A 20690-nucleotide genomic window follows, 5' to 3' on the forward strand; every position below is an offset into this window, starting at 1 on the left:
CTGATGGAATTAAAATATAGGCGCGCACACACACACACACACACACACATTTATTTATTTAGAGACAGAGTCTCACTCCCATCACCCAGGCTGGAGTGCAGTGGTGCAATCACAGCTAGATGCAGCCTCAAGCTCCTGGGCTCAAGTGATCCTCTTGCTTCAGCCTCCCCAGTAGCTGGGACTACAGGTGTGCATCACCACACTCAGCTAATTTTTGTATTTCTTTGTAAAGATGGGGTCTTGCTATATTGCCCAGACTGATCTCAAACTCCTGGGCTCAAGCTATCTATCTGTCTTGGACTTCCAAAGTGCTAGGATTATAGGCGTGAGCCACCATGCCCCGCCAGGCACATATATTTTTTAAAAAGCGTATCTTTTTTCCAAATAAAATTTTTACTACCCTTTTAAGACACTATTTATCTTCCATTATCATCAATTCCAAGGTCTGGTCCCCATCCTCTTATAGTCCCCATGTAGTTACAGAACAAATTTTAGTTCAATTTATAAATGCATGACTTAATATTCAGCTCAAAGCTAAGCAGGGGTACCATAGTGACACTTCCTTTTTCTTTTTTTAAAGGTTAGTTGTCTTGCTTTCTCAGTTTTATTTTTAATCATTCTAACCATAAAAATCTCAAGCTTCTCTATCAGATAAAAGCATCTTTATTTTTTATTTTTTTATTTTATTTTTATTTTTTGAGACAGAGTCTCATTCTGTCGCCCAGGCTGCAGAATCCCAGTTACTCGGGAGGCTGAGGCAGGAGAATCGGTTGAACCCGGGACGTCGGGTTGCAGTGAGCTGAGATCAGGCCACTGCACTCCAGCCTCAGTGACAGAGCGAGACTCCATTTAAAAAAAACAAAAAACCAAAAAAACGAATTCATGTAACACACAATTCACCCATTTGAAGTGTATAAGTCAATGTCTTGTTTTGATTTTTAATATTTATGGGTACATGGTAGGTGTATACATTTATGGGGTAAGTCAATGGTTTTTAGTATATTCACAGAATTGTGCAACTATTATCGTGACCTAATTTTAGAACATTTTTGTCCCTACTGAAGGAAATTCCATATACTTTAGTAGTCAATCCCTGTTCCTCTCTTCCCTTAACTCTCCTTTGCCCCCAGCCCCTGGCAATCACTAATCTATTTTCTATATCTATGGATTTACCTGTACTAGACATTTCATATAGATGGACTTACATAAGATGTGGTCTTTTGTGTCTGGCTTCTTTCACTTAGTGTAATTTCAAGTTCATTCATGTTGTAGCATATATCAAAACCTCATTCCTTTTTATAAACAAATGATACTCCATTACATGGCTATAGCATATTTTGTTTATTTATTCATCAATTGATGGATATTTGCAGTTTCCACTTTTTGGCTATTGTGAATAATGCTGCTAAGAACATTAACAGATGTATCTATTTTTTAACATTTTGCCCCTCTTTTTTTTTTTTTTTTGAAGACAGAGTCTTGCTGTGTCCCCCAGGCTGGAGTGCAGTGGCATAATCTCGGCTTACTGCAACCTCTACCTCCCGGGTTCAAGCGATTGTCCTGCCTCAGCCTCCCAAGTAGCTGGGATTACCAATGTGCACCACCACGCTCAGCTAATTTTAGTATTTTTAGTAGAGATGGGGTTTCAGCATGTTGGCCAGGCTGGTCTCAAACTTCCAGCCTCATGTGATCTGCCCACCTCGGCCTCTCAAAATGTTGGGAGTACAGGCATGAGCCACCATGCCCAGCCCACTTTTGTTTTTTAATTACTCACTCATATTCTCTATTATGAAAGGGACTGTATCTCTAAACTTAAAAAAAAAGCTTTCATTTTATTATTGACAACACAAAGAAGCTATTTATAAATTACTAAGTTTTGTTCCCCTGCTATAATTTTCCAATATTCAGAATGTCAGCTTAATTTGCTTTGACAGTCAAAGATGAGAGCATGGCACCGCAAAGGAGGGCATGTCACTGCAAAAGAACGCACCTCCAAACAGCTTTGCAAACACTTATTCTAAATGTCCTTAACTTGCTGCTGGCCTTACTCAATGATGTGTGTGGTGGCTGCAGGAGGTGCAAAGCACCACAGAGGGCTCACCTGTCTCCGGTCAGCCTGCAAAGGAGGCGGTGGGGGCCGAGCACAGTCCCGGTACAGCATCCTCAGCCGTTCACACTGTACCTCCACAACTGCAAGTCGCTCTCCTGTAGAAGGCACATGTTGAATCTGTGAAAACAGTTCCTGCTACTCCCAAGAGTATGCTGACTGTTTTGGAGCAGCATCAAAACAATAAAATGCACTTACAGAGCTCAATGAAATTCTATTTTTTTTTTTTTTTGAGACAGAGTCTCATTCTGTTGCCCAGGCCGGAGTGCAGTGGTGCAATCCTGGCTCCCTGCAACCTCCCCTCCTGGGTTCAAGAGATTCTCCTGCCTCGGCCTCCCGAGTAGCTGGGATTACAGGCACGTGCCACCATACCTGGTTAATTTTTGTATTTTTAGTAGAGACAGGGTTTCACCATGTTGGCCAGGCTGGTCTCAAACTCCTGACCTCAGGTGATCCACCTGTCTTGGCCTCCCAAAGTGCTGGGATTACAGGCACGAGCCGCCGCGCCTGGCCTGAAATTCTTAAAAAGAACAAATACCCCGAGACATCTTTGTCTTCCATACGTAGCCCAGCAGCACAACAATGAGGGCAAGTGCTTAGCCTCTGGTGCAGTCCAACTCCTGGATTCAGAACCTGGCCTCAGTACTCAGTATTTATCATCTCACTTGCAATACTGGGTAACAACAGCACCTGTGTATCACAGGGCTGTTGTGAAGATGTGATGAAATAAGTAAAGCCCGTGGCTAAGTCCCTGGCACAGGCATTCAATAAATGTGTTATTATTCTCATCATCTAATAAATGAAGACTATTATCCTTATCATCTAAATTAATCTTTAAAAATCTAATATCTATGGAGCACCTGCTATGAGCAAGGCACACTGCAAGGTGTTGGAGAATACAAAGATAAATGAGCCAAAGCTCCTACTATGGAGGGAAAATAAGGTGCGCACACACGCACACCACACACAGGCACACACACACGGTAAAGAGCACAGTGCAAGGCTGCAGTATGTGATTATGTAATACAAGGTACAAGCAGAGGCACAGGTGAATGAGCAGTGACTTCATTCAAGCATCCAGAAAGGCTTAATGAAAATATCATGAAGTTAGGTCTTAGAAAGCCGGGTGTGGTGGCTCACGCCTGTAATCCCAGCACTTTGGGAGGCTGAGGCAGACAGATCACTTGAGGCCAAAAGTTTAAAACCAGCCTGGCCAACATAGCAAACCATCATGTCTACAAAAAATACAAAAATTAGCCAGGCATGGTGGCACATGCTTATAATCCCAGCTACTCGGGAGGGTGAAGCATGAGAATTGCTTGAAGCCAGGAGGCAGAGGTTGCAGTGAGCTGAGATCACGCCACTGCATTCCAGCCTGGGTGACAGACCAAGACTCTGTCTCTAAATAAAAAAAATAATAAATAAATAAATAAGAGATAAGAAGCACCTGCCTTGGCCCTGCATGATGGTGCATGCCTATAATTCCAGCACTTCTAGAGGCTGAGGCAGGACTGCTTGAGCCCAGGAGTTTGAGACCAGCCTGGGAGACATAGTGAGAACCCGTCTCTACAAATTTTTGTTTTTTTGAGACAAGGTCTCTCACTCTGTTGCCCAGGCTGGAGTGCAGTGGCGTGATCTCGGCTCACTGAAACCTCTGCTTCCCAGGCTCAAGTGGTCCTCCCACCTCAGCCTCGCAAGCAGGTAGGACCACAGGTGTGAGCCACCACACCTGGTTAATTTTTTGTATTTTTTGTAGAGACAAGGCCTTGCTATGTTGCCCAGGCTATAAAAATTACAATTAAAAAAAAAAAAAGCACCTGTTTTAAAGAGTTGGTAGTGAAAACGGGCAGGAAAGGGATAAATTTCAGGAGCACTTTATTTTATTTTATTTTATTTTAGTGAGACAGGGTCTCTCTCTCTCTCTCAGGCTGGAGGGCAGTGGTGCAATCACAGCTCACTGCAGTGCTGACTTCCTGGACTCAGGTGATCTTCCTACCTCAGTCTCCCGAGTAGCTGGGACTACAAGTATCCACCACCATGCCTGGCTTTTTTGTAGATACAGGGTTTCTCCCATTTTGCCCAGGCTGGTCTCAAACTTTTGGGCTCAAGCATTCCACCCGCCTTGGCCTCCCAAAGTGCTGGGATTACAGGTGTGAGCCACTGTGCCCAGCCTCAGGAGTATTTTAAAGGAAGAACTGGATATGGCAAGTGATTGGATGTGAAGGGACAAAGAAGAGGCATTATACTTGACTCAGTATCTGGGCATCAAAACTAACCTGGCACGGTATCTCATGCCTGTAATCCTAGCACTTTGGGAGGCTAAGGAGGGAAGATCACTTGAGCCCAGAGGCAACATAGGGAGACCCCATCTCGTTTTTCTTTTTCTTTTTTCTTTTTTTTTTTTTTGAGATGGAGTCTCGCTCTATCGACCAGGCTGGAGTGCAATGGCATGATCTCAGCTCACTACAACCTCTGCCTCCTGGGTTCAAGCGATTCTTCTGCCTCAGCCTCCTGAGTAGCTGGGATTATAGGCACTCACCCCCATGCCCGGCTAATTTTTTTTTTTTCTTTTTTTTTGAGACATAGTCTCACTGTGTCACCCAGGCTGGAGTGCAGTGGTGTGATCTCGGCTCACTGCAACCTCTGCCTCCCGGGTTCAAGTGATTCTTCTGCCTCAGCCTCCTGAGTAGCTGGGACTATAGGCGTGCACCACCACACCTGGCTAATTTCTGTATTTTCAGTAGAGATGGGGTTTCACCATCTTGGCCAGGCGGTCTCGAACTCCTGACCTTGTGATCCACCACCTTGGCCTCCCAAAGTGCTGGGATTACAAGTTTGAGCTCCCGCGCCCGGCCTAATTTTTGTATTTTTAGTAGAGACGGGGTTTCACCACGTTGTACAGGCTGGTCTGGAACCCATGACCTCAGGTAACCCACCCACCTCGGCCTCCCAAAGTGCTGAAATTACAGGTGTGAGCCGCAGCGCCTGGCCCTCATTTTTCTAATAATTAAAAAAATTATGCTGGGTGCAGTGGCTCGCACCTGTAATCCCAGCACTTTGGCAGGCTGATCACTTGAGGTCTGGACAGATCACTTGAGGTCTGGGCAGATCGCTTGAGGTCAGGAGTTTGGGAACACTCTGTCCAACATGGTAAAACCCCATCTCTACTAAAAATACAAAAATTATCCAGGTGTGGTGGCGGGTACCTGTAATCCCAGCTACTCAGCAGGCTGAGGCAGGAGAATCACCTGAACCTGGGAGGCAGAGGTTGTAGTGAGCTAAGATCGTGCCACTGTACTCCAACCTGGGCAACAGAGTGAGACTGCCTTTAAAAAACAAAACAAAAAAATTAGCCGGGCATGGTGGTGTGTACCTGTGGTCCCAGCTACTTAGGAGGTTGAAGCAAGAGGATTGCCTGAGCCCAGGTTGTGGCTGCAGTGAGCCTTGATTGCAACACTGCACTCCAGCCTGGGCGACAAAGCAAAACCCTGTGTCAAAAAACAAAAACAAAAACAAAAACAAAATTAGTCTGAATATTAAGTAAAGCAGGGAAATCGGGAAGGAGAGCTGATTCCAGAGTAAGGAATGACTTTGGTTATCAATTTGGTGCGTTCATGAGGCTGGGGAGGGGGATATTTTTAAAGAAGTAGCTGCTAAGCCTGGATCTCAGCAGAGGGATTGCTCAGTGTAGAATCCAGGAAAGCTCAGGAGAAGGGTAGGTAAAGGAGGGTCAGGGCAAAACTTGGAGCCCTGTTTCTTCCAGTGAGGTCTGATGGTCCCTGTAGCCTGCCGTCTGGGACCACCCTCTACTTAAAATTCTGACTTCGTAATCATGCTTCCTGGGAGTTCCGAGGAACTTCCAAAGTTGGAGAATATCTGGCTCAGGGAATAAGTACATTAGGAAGCTGGGAGAAGAGGAAACAGCTGAAACTGGGAGATTCTAGCTTCTGCAAGGGGGTAAAATAATGTTGAGAACTTTTTTGGTTTCTATGTGCCTTTTCTTCAGGCTCAAAAATCTGCTTCCTCTGTTATTTCAACCAAGGGATCTAGTTAATGTCTCAGGAATATTTTTTTCTTTCTTTCTCTCTCTCTCTCTCTCTCTCTCTCTCTTTCTTTCTTTTAGACAGAGTCTTCCTCTGTTGCCCAGGCTGGAGTGCAGTGGCACGATCTCGGCTCATGGCAATCACCAACTCCTGGGTTCAAGCGATTCTCGTGCCTCAGCCTCCCGAGTAGCTGGGATTACAGGAATACCCCACCACGCTTGGCTAATTTGTGTATTCTTAGTAGAGACAGGGCTTCACCATGTTGGCCATTCTATTCTCGAACTGCCCGCCTCGGCCTCCTAAAGTGCTGGGATTACAGGCGTGAGCCACCACACCCGTCCTTCAGGAATATTTTTTCAAGGAAAAAAGTTTTGTAGTGCTATCTCCCTAGACCAAATGGAATCTGGTACTGTCTTCTTTAGATAGAGATGCTATAAAATTTAGCTATCAGTGAGTAAATATTAGAATGGCCAAGTTTGCCACTTAATTCATCCCAGAAGAGGAAAAATAATGGAAGTTGATTAAAATATTTAAAAATTTAAAAATTTTAAAAATTTGAGTATCAATACATTATCGCTGATAAATTTCATGACATTTTCATATATAAAATAAAAATTTTAATACTTTAAAAAATGAAATCAAGTAACTCTCTCTCCTCTACCTACCCCTCACCTTGAATCTTGTTTATTAAACAGTTTTTCTCCTGAGCGTAGTCTATGCTTCCCTTGTAGGCCTAAGAATCTACCACTGTTCTGCAAAGTAACCCAGAATGTAGGTTTTTCCCTCTGGTTTTTATCACTGATACTGGAGTCAGTAAACTTTGCTATTTACTTTAAATGTCAGAACCATTTCTGGTAACCTAATAAGTGAGTTATTAAGGATTCTTTTTTTTTTTTGAGATGGAGTCTTGCTCTGTCACCCAGGCTGGAGTGCAGTGGCGGGATCTCGGCTCACTGCAAGCTCCGCCTCCCAGGTTCATGCCATTCTCCTGCCTCAGTCTCCCGAGTAGCTGGGACTACAGGCGCCCACCACCACGCCCGGCTAATTTTTTGTATTTTTAGTGGAGATGGGGTTTCACCGTGTTAGCCAGGATGGTCTCGATCTCCTGACCTCGTGATCCACCCGCCTCGGCCTCCCAAAGTGCTGGGATTACAGGCGTGAACCACCACGCCCGGCCCAAGGCTTCTTCAATTTTACACAGGATACTATTTAGAATACAAATCAATGTGCATAAGCTCATAGTCTTTTTTGTAGTAATTAACAAGCACTTCCCACACATTTCTTTGCAACTCTTTGTTACCGCAAAGTGGTTTTCCGCTAGGAAAAACAGGTTAGGTGGACTATGATCAAAATCACGTGAGACCACTGCTCTAAATTATTACAAATCCTACCCTGTGCATTCAGTGTCAATGTAAATTTCACAATTAAGACCTCTTTATTCTATAAAACATATAAAAGAGGATACCCAGAAACAGTACCATAGAAAATCAAATGATTAATTCAGCATGTTATATGCTGCTATAATCAGTCAAAATATGTCTTTGAATGCAATCTAAGCCAACAATATAAAAAAAGTCAGAGGCAGTGAACTAAGGACCTACTAAGAGTACAAAACGAAGTCACAAGTAATTTCACCCTTGAAGCCTAGCACACCCCTTGCTTCTGTTCTTGTTCTCTATTCTTAGGATCTCTCTGAGGTTTATTAATGGTTCCTGGATCTCCCAGCTGGAGCTTCTGCTGAATCCAAGGCACTACCCTTATCAAAAGAAAGAGATGTGAGAAGTAAAACAGATATAGACAAATTTAAAAATAAAAAGAAAACAACAGAAATGACCACAATGTGAAAGAGTAACAAAAATTACAAACAGAAAAGATATTAGAGAGTTACTGACAAAATAAATGGCATGAGAAAAAGTAATACAGATTTTTTAAATGACCAAAAAAAAAAAAGAGGATGAACCTACAAACACTAACGGAGTTTAAAGCTGTCCATTTCTAACATGAAGTTTGTGAAAATGTTAGCATTAGAGCATTGAAGGAATGCTAATTGAATTGTGAACAATTTCACTTAGGGTCCAGTTATATCCTTGGGGACAAAGGGTAAATTTTCATTTAACCAGGCCAACTACCAATTTACAGGAAACAGAAGGGTAAATGAACATAGTAAATGACACCACAGGGATACAGTCATCAAAATTCAGACTAGGAAACCTTCCACAAACAAATTGTAAGGCAGAAAAAAACAAAACAAAAAAAGCAAAGACTAAGAGGAATCTATATTTTAAGATAGATTAAAAAGACACAGCAACAAAGTAACAATTTGTAAACTTTATTTGGATCCCCATTCAAATAAATAAATGTAAAAACAAGAATGATTGTTATGGGAAAATTAGGAAGTTAAACACTGACTAGATATGTATATACACATATTTTTAGAGACAGGGTCTCACGATGTTGCCCAGGCTGCACTCAAACTCCTGGGCTCAAGCAATCCTCCTGCCTCAGCTTCCCAAGTAGCTGGGATTACAGGCACGTGCTGCCATGCCCAGCTTAGATACTTAATAATATTTTAAAATTACTGTTAATAATGTAGGTAGGTGATAATGGTGTGGTAGTTATTTAAGATTCTTTATTTTTCAGAGACATATGCTAAAATATTTATGAATAAAATAATATCTAGGATTAAAAATAATTCCAGGGGTTGCAGCACAGATAAAATAGGATCAGTTATGAGTTGACAACTGTTGAAACTGGATAATGGAATCCTGAAGGTTCATTATACTAGTCTCTCAATTTTGCTATTTGCTTGGACTTTTCCATACACACACAGACACACACACACATGCCAGGATGGATGTTAGTGCAAACTCTTGACTGGGAATTCAAGTGTAGCCAATGACAACAGTCAAAATGTACACGCCAGGCCTAAGGACAGCTCCTAAATATTATAGTTCTAATAGGTAAATAAAGGCAACAAATCAATAGGAATGAAGAAAAGAAAACACTCTGACATGGTCTTAAAGCTAAATTGAAAAATGTTGATTTCCTAACTGGTATAGATTAAAGCATTTTATTTACATTTCTAGGTCTGGGATGCATGTGAGTTGTGACAGGTGTTGTCCTTACAGCTCAGCTGTTTTGACGTGTGTGTATGAAAACACTTAACATGCCATTATCAAATTGCAAAAGTGCTGAGAAAATTCAATAAAACAGGGTGGTAAAGAAAGTTCAGGTACTTACCAGCACTGCATTCCTGGGCTACCAGGTTAAGAACTTCAACAGCTGCTGGACATTGTTGTATGAATTCTTCACAAAATAAGCTGTCTTCTAAAAGCTGGGCCATGACCAGGCATGCTCTTAATGTTAAAAGATTTACAATATTTCAAAGTCATCAGTGTTCATTGTCTAAAAAAGTCAACTGTGAAAAACATTTCAATCAATTTTGTCCCCCAGTTTACAAGGTTCAAACTCCCCACTCTTCTTGCTTTTTTTCTGAGCTGGACTGTCTTGGAAATATATAAATAACTTCTCTTTTGCCACACAGTAACTGCTGACACTGCATGAAGAATTGGAAAAGAGAAAAATGGTTGCCATCGCCACTAAATGGAGACACAAAGTGCTGGGTGAGAAATCAGCACTGTCTCTTAAAAGCTTTTCCTAAATGTGCCCTAGGGAAGCAAGAGGGATTCAAAAACTGGGAAAATCTGTATGGTGATCGCTCTCACCTGATGCAAAATACATACTAGAAGTTTCTAAGAAGTTCCATTGTTGGCCAGGCACAGTGGCTCACGCCTGTAATCCCAGCAATTTGGGAGGCCAACGCAGGTGGATCACCAGAGGTCAGGAGTTTGAGACCAGCCTGGTCAACATGGCGAAACCCCATCCCTACTAAAAATATAAAAATTAGCCAGGGGTGGTGGCACCCGCCTGTAATTCCAGCTACTCAGGAGGCTGAGGCAGGAGAATCGCTTGAACTAGGGAGGCAGGGGTTGCAGTGAGCCGAGATCATGCCACTGCACTCCAACCTGGGTGACACAGCGAGACTCTGTGTCCAAAAAAAAAAAAAAAGAAGTTCCACTGTCAAAAAGAGACACTTGTTATTGCTATTTAATGCTAAATAAATGTATTTGCAGGAAAAGACCAACACCAACCCCTGTGTGCATATCCTAGGTTTCCCATCTTCAGTTTGGAAAGTGATAGGCCAGATATGTATCAATGTGGCCTGAATCATTTTATTTATTTAAGTATTTATTTGAGATGCAGTTTTGCTCTTGTTGCCCAGTCTGGAGCGCAGTGGTGCACTCTCAGCTCACTGCAACCTCCACCTCCTGGGTTCGAGCGATTCTCCTGCCTCAACGTAGTAGAGTTATTCCTGTGTTGGAACAAAGTTCTATTTAACAAAGCAAATCAGTGGGGCCTTATATATGTGTTTCATACATCACAATTCATTTGTATGTTTATTTTCTTAGGTGAACAGCTAAACTTTATTTTGAAGTGTAGACATGGGGGAATGCAACAAAAATTGCAGAAATTAAGGAATGCAACGAACTGTGGAAAAAACTGTAAAAGAATGGTTACTGTTGCTCAGCTTAGTGTGAGCTTCAAGCTGTGGACTCATTAAGTTGGGAGTGGTGGGGCCCACCAAGGATCCCTTCTTCTGTCAGCTTGCACCACGTCAGCACATCAAGCAACATGGGAAGGGTACTCACCTTGTCCTTATTTCAGCAAGGAGCCGAACGACTGCCATCACAGGAGCTGACCCATCTCCTGTTGCAGGAAGTGAGGTGTGAATAGAGAGACTTCCCTCCTGAGGAAGCAACATGGACTGGACTGCCTGTACTACCTTCTCAGTAATGGACAGTTTATGAAGAGGCAATGCCTGATGGCGGTGGGGGGCATGGCAAAAAGTTAAATTCAAGTAGTTAGTTTATAAGAAATGAGGGTGTTATTATTATCTGGAGTTCTTAAATTTTCAGTTAAAAAAATAAAATCACCATACAGAAAACTGCAAAACACATCAAAACAATTAAAAATACACTGTAGAATAGCCCTAACGAACAAAGAAATGAATTTGGTCATCTAGATGAAAATTTTCACATAAGCATTACTATTAAATAACTATAACCAATATATAAACATACATCGCAAGTACAATTTAAGACAACCAAGCATTTGTGCTTCTGCACTGAGCATGTGCATAGACTCATTACAGTACAGTTACCATTGGCAGATATTTTACGAAGCATTTAAAAATCACCTTACCTCTGATCTTGGAACACAAAGTCTAGACAATGGAATAGTCAATGTGTCTGACGCTTGCGAAGTCTTTCTACAGTCTATGGGTGGGAATCTGACTGTAGCTATACCTTCCTGTTCATTGATAGAAGCCACTACTCCAATGCTTCCTGAGATTCCTCTACCTAAAACCTGGAGACAGAGATAGATTAGCACTACCAACCAGCTCTGATGTGTGGGCAGCTGTGTTATGACACAAGAGGAAAGAGTAAATTTATAGTTGCCATTGTTGGCGTTACAGTAGTTTATACTACCAGCGTAGCAGATACCAATCCCTAGACATGAGTTATTATAGGCCCTAAAACCTAACTGCAAGGTGATCACAATGTGCTGTCCTCTCAAACAGAAACTCATTACTGCTAGGCCAGGTGCAGTGGCTCATGCCTGTAATCCCAGCACTTTGGGAGGTTGAGGCAGGCGGATCACTTGAAGTCAGGAGTTCGAGACCAGCCTGGCCAGCATGGTGAAACCCCATCTCTTAAAAATACAAAAACTAGCCGGGCAAGGTGGTGGGTGCCTGTAATCCCAGCTACTTGGGAGGCTGAGGCAGGAGAATCATTTGAACCTGGGAGGCAGAGGTTGCAGCGAGCTGAGATTGCACCACTGCACTCCAGCCTGGGGAATAGAACAAGACTCGGTCTCAAAGCAAACAAAAAACTTGTTACTGCTGTTTAACGGTAAATAAATTTTTGCAAGAAGACACTCTTTTCCTTCCATTCTAATTCCATCATCAATTCTAAGACTGATACTGATCACACTACAGGACACAAGTATCGCAGTTAACCTAAGATAGCATTGCATTAATATCTGAATGATGTGCAGCACAGTGTGGATTTGAATTCAAGAGTTTCTCAGATTCCTTATTTAACTTAAAGAAACAGGTTTTTTTGTCCAGCTGGTTGGATAATACTTGTCTTACAGATGATCAGCTAACCAATGGATGCTTATATATATGGGAGAAGCAATGATTTGGGGAAAATGGTGGTTGGTACCTGAACCTCGGATCCTATCTTGATTGTCTCTTTGAAGCCTCCAAGTGCACACAGTGCAGCAACAGCCTGGCGGGCAATTCTCTGAAGTTTGGCAAGTTTCCTGCCACTGCTGCTGCCATTTTCCAGAATGCTTTCTGCGTATTTCCCCAATTGTGGAATGTACATCAGTGCTCGAGACAGAACCTAAATATAAAAGCAGCCCGTGCACTAGGAGTTAAAGCTTTGGTTGTTTTGATGCCAAGGGTGACAAAGTGTCTACAACAGGGCCTGGGTCCCATATATTGAAGGAACTCTGGACATGTGAGGGACCAAAAAGCTATCAGGTATGGCCAATGACATTTGCCCATATTTGTCTATGTAACTGGACAAAACTGGAAATACACAACTGGGAGAATAAAACATCATGTCACTAAAACCTCTAAAATGAAACAATCATTTATCTGAAGGAAAACCATCCCAGCATACTGTCCACTTGTCAACACTCAATTACCTTCAGGACATGTCATAAGGGGTTCACTTGAAGAGTAGCTGTGGAAAGCGGGAATTGATTACAGATCTGTAGTTTCAGGCAACTGGGATACTGTTTGTAATGATGAATCACTTACTAATAGGGCACTCAGGCAGTGTAAATCACACAGAGGCCTCCTTGGACTTAGTGAGTACGCTTAAATCCAATAAACCAGTGCTGCATGATCTCCTAATGTCAGTACCAATCTAACATAAGCAAGAAGAAGAGAAACAAGGCCTGTCACTCTTTCCCGGGGAATACTGTCCTATCTTCTGCAAAATGAGAACTGGCAGTGACAGGAGATATAGGTTAACAGAGTTGAAACTACTACAGCAAGGCAAATTCCAGGGGAAAGTCAGTTAATAGGTATATCTGACGAAAATGGACTAAAATGTCCCTTGCTGGGTATGATTCTAACTCTAATTAGCTTACTTCTTACTTTCTCAGTTGAGTAGCAACACCGTGCTAACCTTCTCTGCTGTTGTGGTCCATATTTGAGCAGCATTTGATTCGGGTGCCATGAGCAAGCTATGTAGCAAGGCGATCACTTCTGCAGCCATGCTGTTTGCCACGTGCCCACTAATGAAGGGACGCACGGGATCAGTCCTGCAAGTGTCAACAGGAAAAAGTGTCAGTGCCCAGTGATGATTAAGACAGCAGGGAAGTGGCTTTCAGGGTTACCATCAGAGAGAAACCTTTTCTATTTACATAAGAAAAAGTGGATTCCATTGACTGAGAAAACAAGAAGCTGCATTATCATTAGGAAGAAATCACTGTGTCATATTCCTTGTGGTATCTGAAGAACTGCCTCAAACAATGGACCTCGAACTTTATTTATAAGCCATGAGGATCAGGGAAAGACACTGCATTGCAACTATTCCTGGCTTTCAAGCACAAAACACCTCGAACCAACTTCACAGAGGTAACACTTAACTGCTGCTTCTGCTCCTAGAAAGAAGCGTGTGTGTGTGTTCAGTTGGCGCAGTGGAGATGTACCATTTGCAAGAAATAAAGGTAGCAAGACCAGAGTTTTTTAATACTACTCAAAAGAATCCTCTGGCTATAAATGTCCCCTCAGCCAGGAGCATCCCTCTATTCTTTCATGACAACCTCAGATCTACCTGGATAGTCATTACTCTCTGAAGTACTCCAGGCTGTACCTTGAGTGCAACTACTACAGCAGACGGAGGCCTCATTTCCAAGAGGTTAAGAGGATGGTAGAAAATTAAAATACGAGAAACAAACCCATTACAAAGTAAACCTGAGATGAGCGTGGATAGCTTCTACCTGTGGAAGGTTTACCTCGCAAGCTCCGAGTTCCTCTCTCGGCAAATGGAAGTTTGGGCGGTTTTCTTTTTGTCACCTGTGGATAGTCCACTCACAGCCTCTGGGTTGATAGACTCTACAGGTGGCCCAATGCTGACGATGAGGCCCGACTGTGCCCACTTGGTGGCTTTCCGCAGGGCGGCTGCAGCCTCTTCTGTAATCACTTCACAACAGCCACCCTAGGGGTGAGGTTGAAGACACTGAGAAGATTCATTTCATTCTTCCCAGCACTATATTTTTCAAGTCTATTTCCCCTCAATTACCAAAGCCATCCACGCTCATTTTTTTTTTTAATTCAAACATAAAATATTATATGTAGAGAGTAAAATTTCCATAGACATCCCAGACCTCATTCAGGCTGAGATAATGGTTAGTCATCTAGATCACTTCCGTGCAAATTCTGGCATACGTATCAGAGGGCCCCGACATGCAGGCTGCTTTTCATTTTGCTTTTTTTTTTTTTTTTTTTTTTTTTGAGACGGAGTCTTGCTCTGTGCCCCAGGCTGGAGTGCAGTGGCGCGATCTCGGCTCACTGCAAGCTCCGCCCCCCCGGGTTCACGCCATTCTCCTGCCTCAGCCTCCCAAGTAGCTGGGACTACAGGCGCCCACCACCTCGCCCGGCTAATTTTCTTGTATTTTTAGTAGAGACGGGGTTTCACCGTGTTAGCCAGGATGGTCTCGATCTCCTGACCTCGTGATCCGCCCGTCTCGGCCTCCCAAAGTGCTGGGATTACAGGCTTGAGCCACCGCGCCCGGCCTCATTTTGCTTTTATCAGTTATCAGTATATCACAGAGACTCTTCCATATCAATACATGGGAGATCTATCTCATTGTTTTTCATAGTTGCACAGCATTTCATTATATGACTGTAATAATTTCTTAACCAATCCCCTGTTTATGAGTACGTGGATCCTATTTTTTGTTTTTGTTTTGTTTGAGACTGAGTTTTGCTCTGTCGCCCAGGCTAGAGTGCAATGGTGTGATCTTGGCTCACTGCAACCTCCGCCTCCCGGGTTCAAGTGATTCTCCTGCCTCAGCCTCTCAAGTAGCTGGAATTACAGGTGCCTGCCACCACGCCTGGCTAATTTTTGTATTTTTTAGTAGAGACAGGGTTTTGCCATGTTGGCCAGCCTGGTCTTGAACTCCTGACCTCAGGTGATCCACCTGCCTTGGTGTCTCAAAGTGCTGGGATTACAGGTGTGAGCCAAAGCGCCTGGCCTATTTTGTTTTTTCAAACAAAACTGTGAAGAACACCCTGTGTTTCTCCCTGGACACTTGAGACTTTATTTACCCTCACCTTGATAATAAAGGCTATTATTAATTTTTCTTGACTTTACTTGTCTGACAGATGGAAAATGATGTATTACTATTGTTTTTTTTTTTTTTTTTTTTTTTTTTTTTGAGACGGAGTCTCGCTCTGTCGCCCAGGCTGGAGTGCAGTGGCCAGATCTCAGCTCACTGCAAGCTCTGCCTCCCGGGTTTACGCCATTCTCCTGCCTCAGCCTCCCGAGTAGCTGGGACCACAGGCGCCGCCACCTCGCCCGGCTAATTTTTTGTGTTTTTAGTAGAGACGGGGTTTCGCCGTGTTAGCCAGGATGGTCTCGATCTCCTGACCTCGTGATCCGCCCGTCTCGGCCTCCCAAAGTGCTGGGATTACAGGCTTGAGCCACCGCGCCCGGCCTACTATTGTTTTTATTCCTTTCCTTTGATTATGTGTGAGCCTGGGCATATTTTTATATTTTTAATAAGGTATTTGTAATTCTTATTATCTGTTATTTTCTTAGCAACCTTTCACCTATTTTCAACTATTTCACCTATCTCAAACTATTTTTAGGCTATTAAACTATTTTCAACTTTAAACTATTAAACTTTCTTAAAAGAGCTAAGAAAAAATTTCTAGGTCAAAACTAAAAGTTCTGATTTTGACAAACTGATTTTGACTAAAATGGCCTCAATTAAGGCACTGACTTCAATTTCTCACGTTGCCTCTTCGTTGGAACTTGAACTAATTTTTCTTTTCTTAATTTGTTCTGAAAATCTAAAGCATGACAAATACTCTACAATTTCGGGTTTAATCGGTTTAACCTCATGAGGTTACCTTGGTCATGTCTCGATCCATCTTCACAACTTTCTCCATGTTGGCGCCAGTACCAAGTCGGAAAGGTCGTCCTTCTGAACTACTAAAAAAAGGCAGGCAGAGAGCAGAGCACACCTTACAGGCACTGCCAAAAGTGGGTTGCATGTCATGGGGCCACCCAGTCATGGTGAGGCCCTATTATACACTAACATGAGCTTTTTTTTTTCTTTTTTGAGACAGGGTATTGCTCTGTCACCCAGGCTGGAGTGCAGTGGCGTGATCACAGCTCACTGCAGCCTCGATCTTCCTAGGTTCAGGTGATTCTCCCACCTTAGTCTCCCAAATGGCTGGGACCACAGGTTGACGCCACTATGTTTGGCTAATTTTTGTATATTTTGAAGAGACGGGATCTCGCTATGTTGCCCAGGCTGGTCTCGAGCTCCTGGGCTCAAGCCATCCTCCTGCCTTGGACTCCTAAAGCACTAGGATTATAGGCATGAGCCACCATGCCTGGCCCTCTAACACTAGCTTTTAAAATCCACAGTAAGACTCAATTTTTCAAAAAGGAAATCATTTATTATTGCTTAATTATAGCACTTTAGGGCCCAAAACAACAGCGTTTTTAGAGTTGTAAGTAAATCTAGAAATCCAGATGAAAATAATGCACAAAATGAAAAACTGACATGAACCCAGAACAAAGGCAGGGCCTGAGGACATCATCTAAACCCCAAGGAGAGGGAACTTTAACGACACCATAAATGTGATCCCTTGGCAAATGACTGGATCTTCCTTTCTAACAGTTCAGCTTCCCCTGCCTCCTGAACTTGGCTCTCCAAAAAAAATTTTTCACCAAATTTGTACTATGATGCATTGCAATGTCCAGGAAAGATTCCTGGAGATTTCCTCATGTAAGCCCTGACCTGCCATAATCCTGCTTAGTTTATACCATGGTCCCATTAATATTTTCAGTTGCCATAATGGCAGACAGCAGATTCAATTATGAGGATGACAACATCGTCAGAGCATTTAAGTAAAGAGAGGCCTCTTCCATCTGAGACATAAATACCTGCTCTGAATTCCCTTGTGCTATGTGGCAAGCCTTCCTGTTGCCCTGGATCCCACTAACAAAGCCCTGCAGGTTTGTAGTATTTGGGCAATGATTATATTTTTACTTCCTGCTTGAGTAATCATACCATTTCATACTTCAACCAATTAAAGTTTTAAAAAAGTGTCTCTTGTTTCTCCAAATCACAGTCAATGAGTTGGAGTTTACCTAAATTTACCGACAGCTGAAGGATGCCAATAACTAAAAATCAAACTGCATTATTCCTCCTCAAAGCCCAAGTCACACTGGAGACTTCCCATAGACAATAATACATTGTCCACATGGCTTTAGCTCTCAGCTGTGTTTAGAGAGACAGCACCAAGTTGTGGTTCAGAGCTTGGGTTTTGTGGTCAGAGAGGACTACATCTGCATTTCAGTTCTGCCTCAGTTTCTTTCTGTGTCACCACAGGAATCACAGTGACAGTGTCTACCTGAAAGGGGTGTAAAGAGGGCCGAGGCAGTCGATACATGTACAGGGCTTACTTAGCACAGTGCCTGTGACATGGGTGGTGCTTGAGGACGTGTAGCTATCACAATCATTACGGTCACCTTAGCAACGGCTGAAGGACTTCATGGGATGACTGGTCTTCCCGCTTGTGGATAAATATCGAGAGCTTGCCATCCACAGCCTCACTCTCTTCTCCAGGATCTTTATCTCCTTTCAAGGAATTCTTGGGACTGGTTTTTGTCAATGTGGTGTCAGGTTCAGAAGCGGTTGGAGAAAGAACTGTCTGACATCCTTTAAGTAAAAAACAAAGCTCGTTCAGGAAAACTGCAGTGGTGTTTTGGTGGCTCTGCTAAAATGAAAAATAATGGTTTGGGATTTGGAATCTCTCTTCCCCCTTCTCTATTCCTCTGTCCCCACTCCCTTCTCTGTCACTCAGTCTTTCATCACAGAAAGCACAGATGCAAGTGGGGACCTGACTGGGCCCAGAAAGGCTGCACTGCCATGCTACTCTCCTGTTGAGGAGCTTCTCACCTGGAACCACGTAATCTGCCAGCTTTGCTAAGAGTAAGGAGGCGATCTTGGAAGCTGGGTCGCTGGGATCCTCCTGCTCACTGTTTAAGGAGGGGACAGAGTAGCTCCAGGGTGGGAGCTCCACATTTCCACAGTCTTCTACGCTCATCAGAGGCAGCGCCGCCCGGCACAGCTGGAGAATAATAAGGACCAGCTTTGGAGACGGGCGTTGGTCAAGCAGCAGGGAGAGGAGTTTGGACACACAAGCTGGCTGGCTCAGGATGGCTTTGCCTATGTGGCTCCTGGGAAAAAAGGAAGAAAAGGTAAACAGTGCTAGAAATGTTGATCTACAGACATTCAGAAGCAAGAGTTCTCTGAATGAAACAAACTAATGAAATTTGATTTCATGAGGAAGACATGAATTTGGCACTATGCTTCTGTGAAGAATTAAGAATTTTGGAAAATTTGATGAAACCAAACAACACTAATACTTAAAAAGAAAGATTTTTGAATATTTTCTGATCTCTGATGCTTACTTGAAATCCTAAATTCAGAGTGATTCATGGAGCACTGAGACTTACAAACTCAAACTAAGAGCTTTTCAGTTTGTCATCTATTCTTTCATTTTTTTTAATAGGAAAAAAGACACACAAATTTATTTAACATGTATACACAGGAGCCTTCAGAGTGAAGACTGAATTTTCCATGAGTTACAGAAGCTTATCTACCATCTTGAGGTTACAGATAGAATGGGGGCTTGGATCCTGGTAAACCAGGTTATGGGAGAGGGGAGAAGCATTCTATAATAAATGATTGCTAGGGAGAATGACTGGATCTGGAAACAGAGATTAACTTGTAAATAGTTCTCTTTGGAATTTATGTTATTTATTCTTTCTTAATGAGTGCCTCAAGACCAAAGCTATCACACAGTGTTGTACAGCCTTCAGTGTTCTAGGATCTGCCACAGCTAAAACTGCTACATTCCAAGAAAGCTAAATATCATGCAGTCAGTCATACGTGGATATTTTATGGGCCTCATGGCTCACACAGGGGGTATACAACCAGCACAGAATATCTTCTTTTAAAGACACAGCATGAGAGAGTGAGTTAATTACAGGCCCTGACTTATTACTCTTTAATCTTGCTATAATGAGGGTAAGATTTTTGGTTAATGAATACAACTGCATCTATGGGAAAGGTTAGCAGCTGCTGTCAGTAAGGTATTAAAGCAAATGATAATATATTATTTTATGATTTAGCTATTCACCTAAATAATCCTTAAACTTTAGAACTAAATACTATGTTTCAACCACTTCATCCTCCATTTTTTTTTTTTTTTTGAGGCAAGGGTGTGTCAAAATGGCCTAGTAATTTAGCTATTTTGAAAAGACAACCACCACCAAAAGAAACCCCAATCATTCAAGAGGAAAGCCAGCTTCTCCCAGAGCTCCAGGCTGGACCTTGCATACCTTGAGAGATCATTGAGAAGACTAAGGACATCCTGGAGCGCATCATTCCCAGCAGCCTGGTTGCCACAGCACTCTGTGGCTCGGGCAAGATGGTTGGTGAGAAGGCTGGACACCTGCCGGGCCAGACCTGAGTGCACAGCCTCTGTGGAGCCACCTTCACAGTTAAAGAAAAAAAGAACTTGGTGAAAACCTAAGGGTGCCATGGTGAGCCTGCGGGGGTGGCGAGCCCTGTCCATTTATCTTGCTTAATGTTTCATGAACCATCTAATAGTGTCTCCTCATTAGATAATATCTATACATAAAAAGGATAATAGTTATTTTTAAAATAACCCCATGTTGGGAGTAGACATTACTATTCATGAAAATTGAATATGATTAATCCATATATAATCAAAGAACATACTTTGATTGATAGTGAAGAATCACTATTTCACTGGTGATGAAAACATCTTGATTTTTTAACTCATACTTTGCCAAACATAATAAAAGACCTTTCTGGATTCTTCCATGCTCACCATAGTTCCAGAACCTCCCAAGCATGTAGAAGTTATGAAAAAGTATTTGTTGTTTCCTGAACTTTCCATGCTCTTTTAGATCCCTGAGTCTACACACACTATTTGTTCTGCTCGAAAGTCTTCTCCATCCTTCAAGAGTAACTCCCATGTCACCTTCTCTGAGAAGCTTTGCTGGATCCCTAGCACAGCTGGTCTCTGGGACCTCTACACTCCCACTGCACTTCCTATCCACCTCAGTTGTGGCACTGATTACACTATAAGTATTTACTTATTAGTCTAGTTCCCTGCCAGACCA

General features: G+C 42.7%; 1 protein-coding gene across 2 annotated transcripts in view; it reads right to left on the bottom strand.

Moving 5' to 3' along the window:
* The window catches only part of HECTD4 (HECT domain E3 ubiquitin protein ligase 4), a 223726-nt gene that overhangs the window by 60271 nt on the left and 142765 nt on the right, over positions 1 to 20690 (bottom strand). For both annotated transcript variants that reach the window (XM_025401575.1, XM_025401574.1), the window contains exons 35-45: positions 19881 to 20034; positions 18433 to 18713; positions 18003 to 18192; positions 16370 to 16451; positions 14248 to 14450; positions 13416 to 13551; positions 12438 to 12620; positions 11413 to 11577; positions 10860 to 11029; positions 9391 to 9506; positions 2102 to 2205 (exon numbers count right to left, since the gene is read on the bottom strand). In XM_025401575.1, coding sequence (XP_025257360.1) covers positions 2102 to 2205; positions 9391 to 9506; positions 10860 to 11029; positions 11413 to 11577; positions 12438 to 12620; positions 13416 to 13551; positions 14248 to 14450; positions 16370 to 16451; positions 18003 to 18192; positions 18433 to 18713; positions 19881 to 20034 — 1784 coding nt within the window. The remainder of the gene's footprint in view (positions 1 to 2101; positions 2206 to 9390; positions 9507 to 10859; positions 11030 to 11412; positions 11578 to 12437; positions 12621 to 13415; positions 13552 to 14247; positions 14451 to 16369; positions 16452 to 18002; positions 18193 to 18432; positions 18714 to 19880; positions 20035 to 20690) is intronic.

Source organism: Theropithecus gelada, chromosome 11 (assembly GCF_003255815.1).
Source record: "Theropithecus gelada isolate Dixy chromosome 11, Tgel_1.0, whole genome shotgun sequence".
NCBI lineage: Eukaryota > Metazoa > Chordata > Mammalia > Primates > Cercopithecidae > Theropithecus > Theropithecus gelada.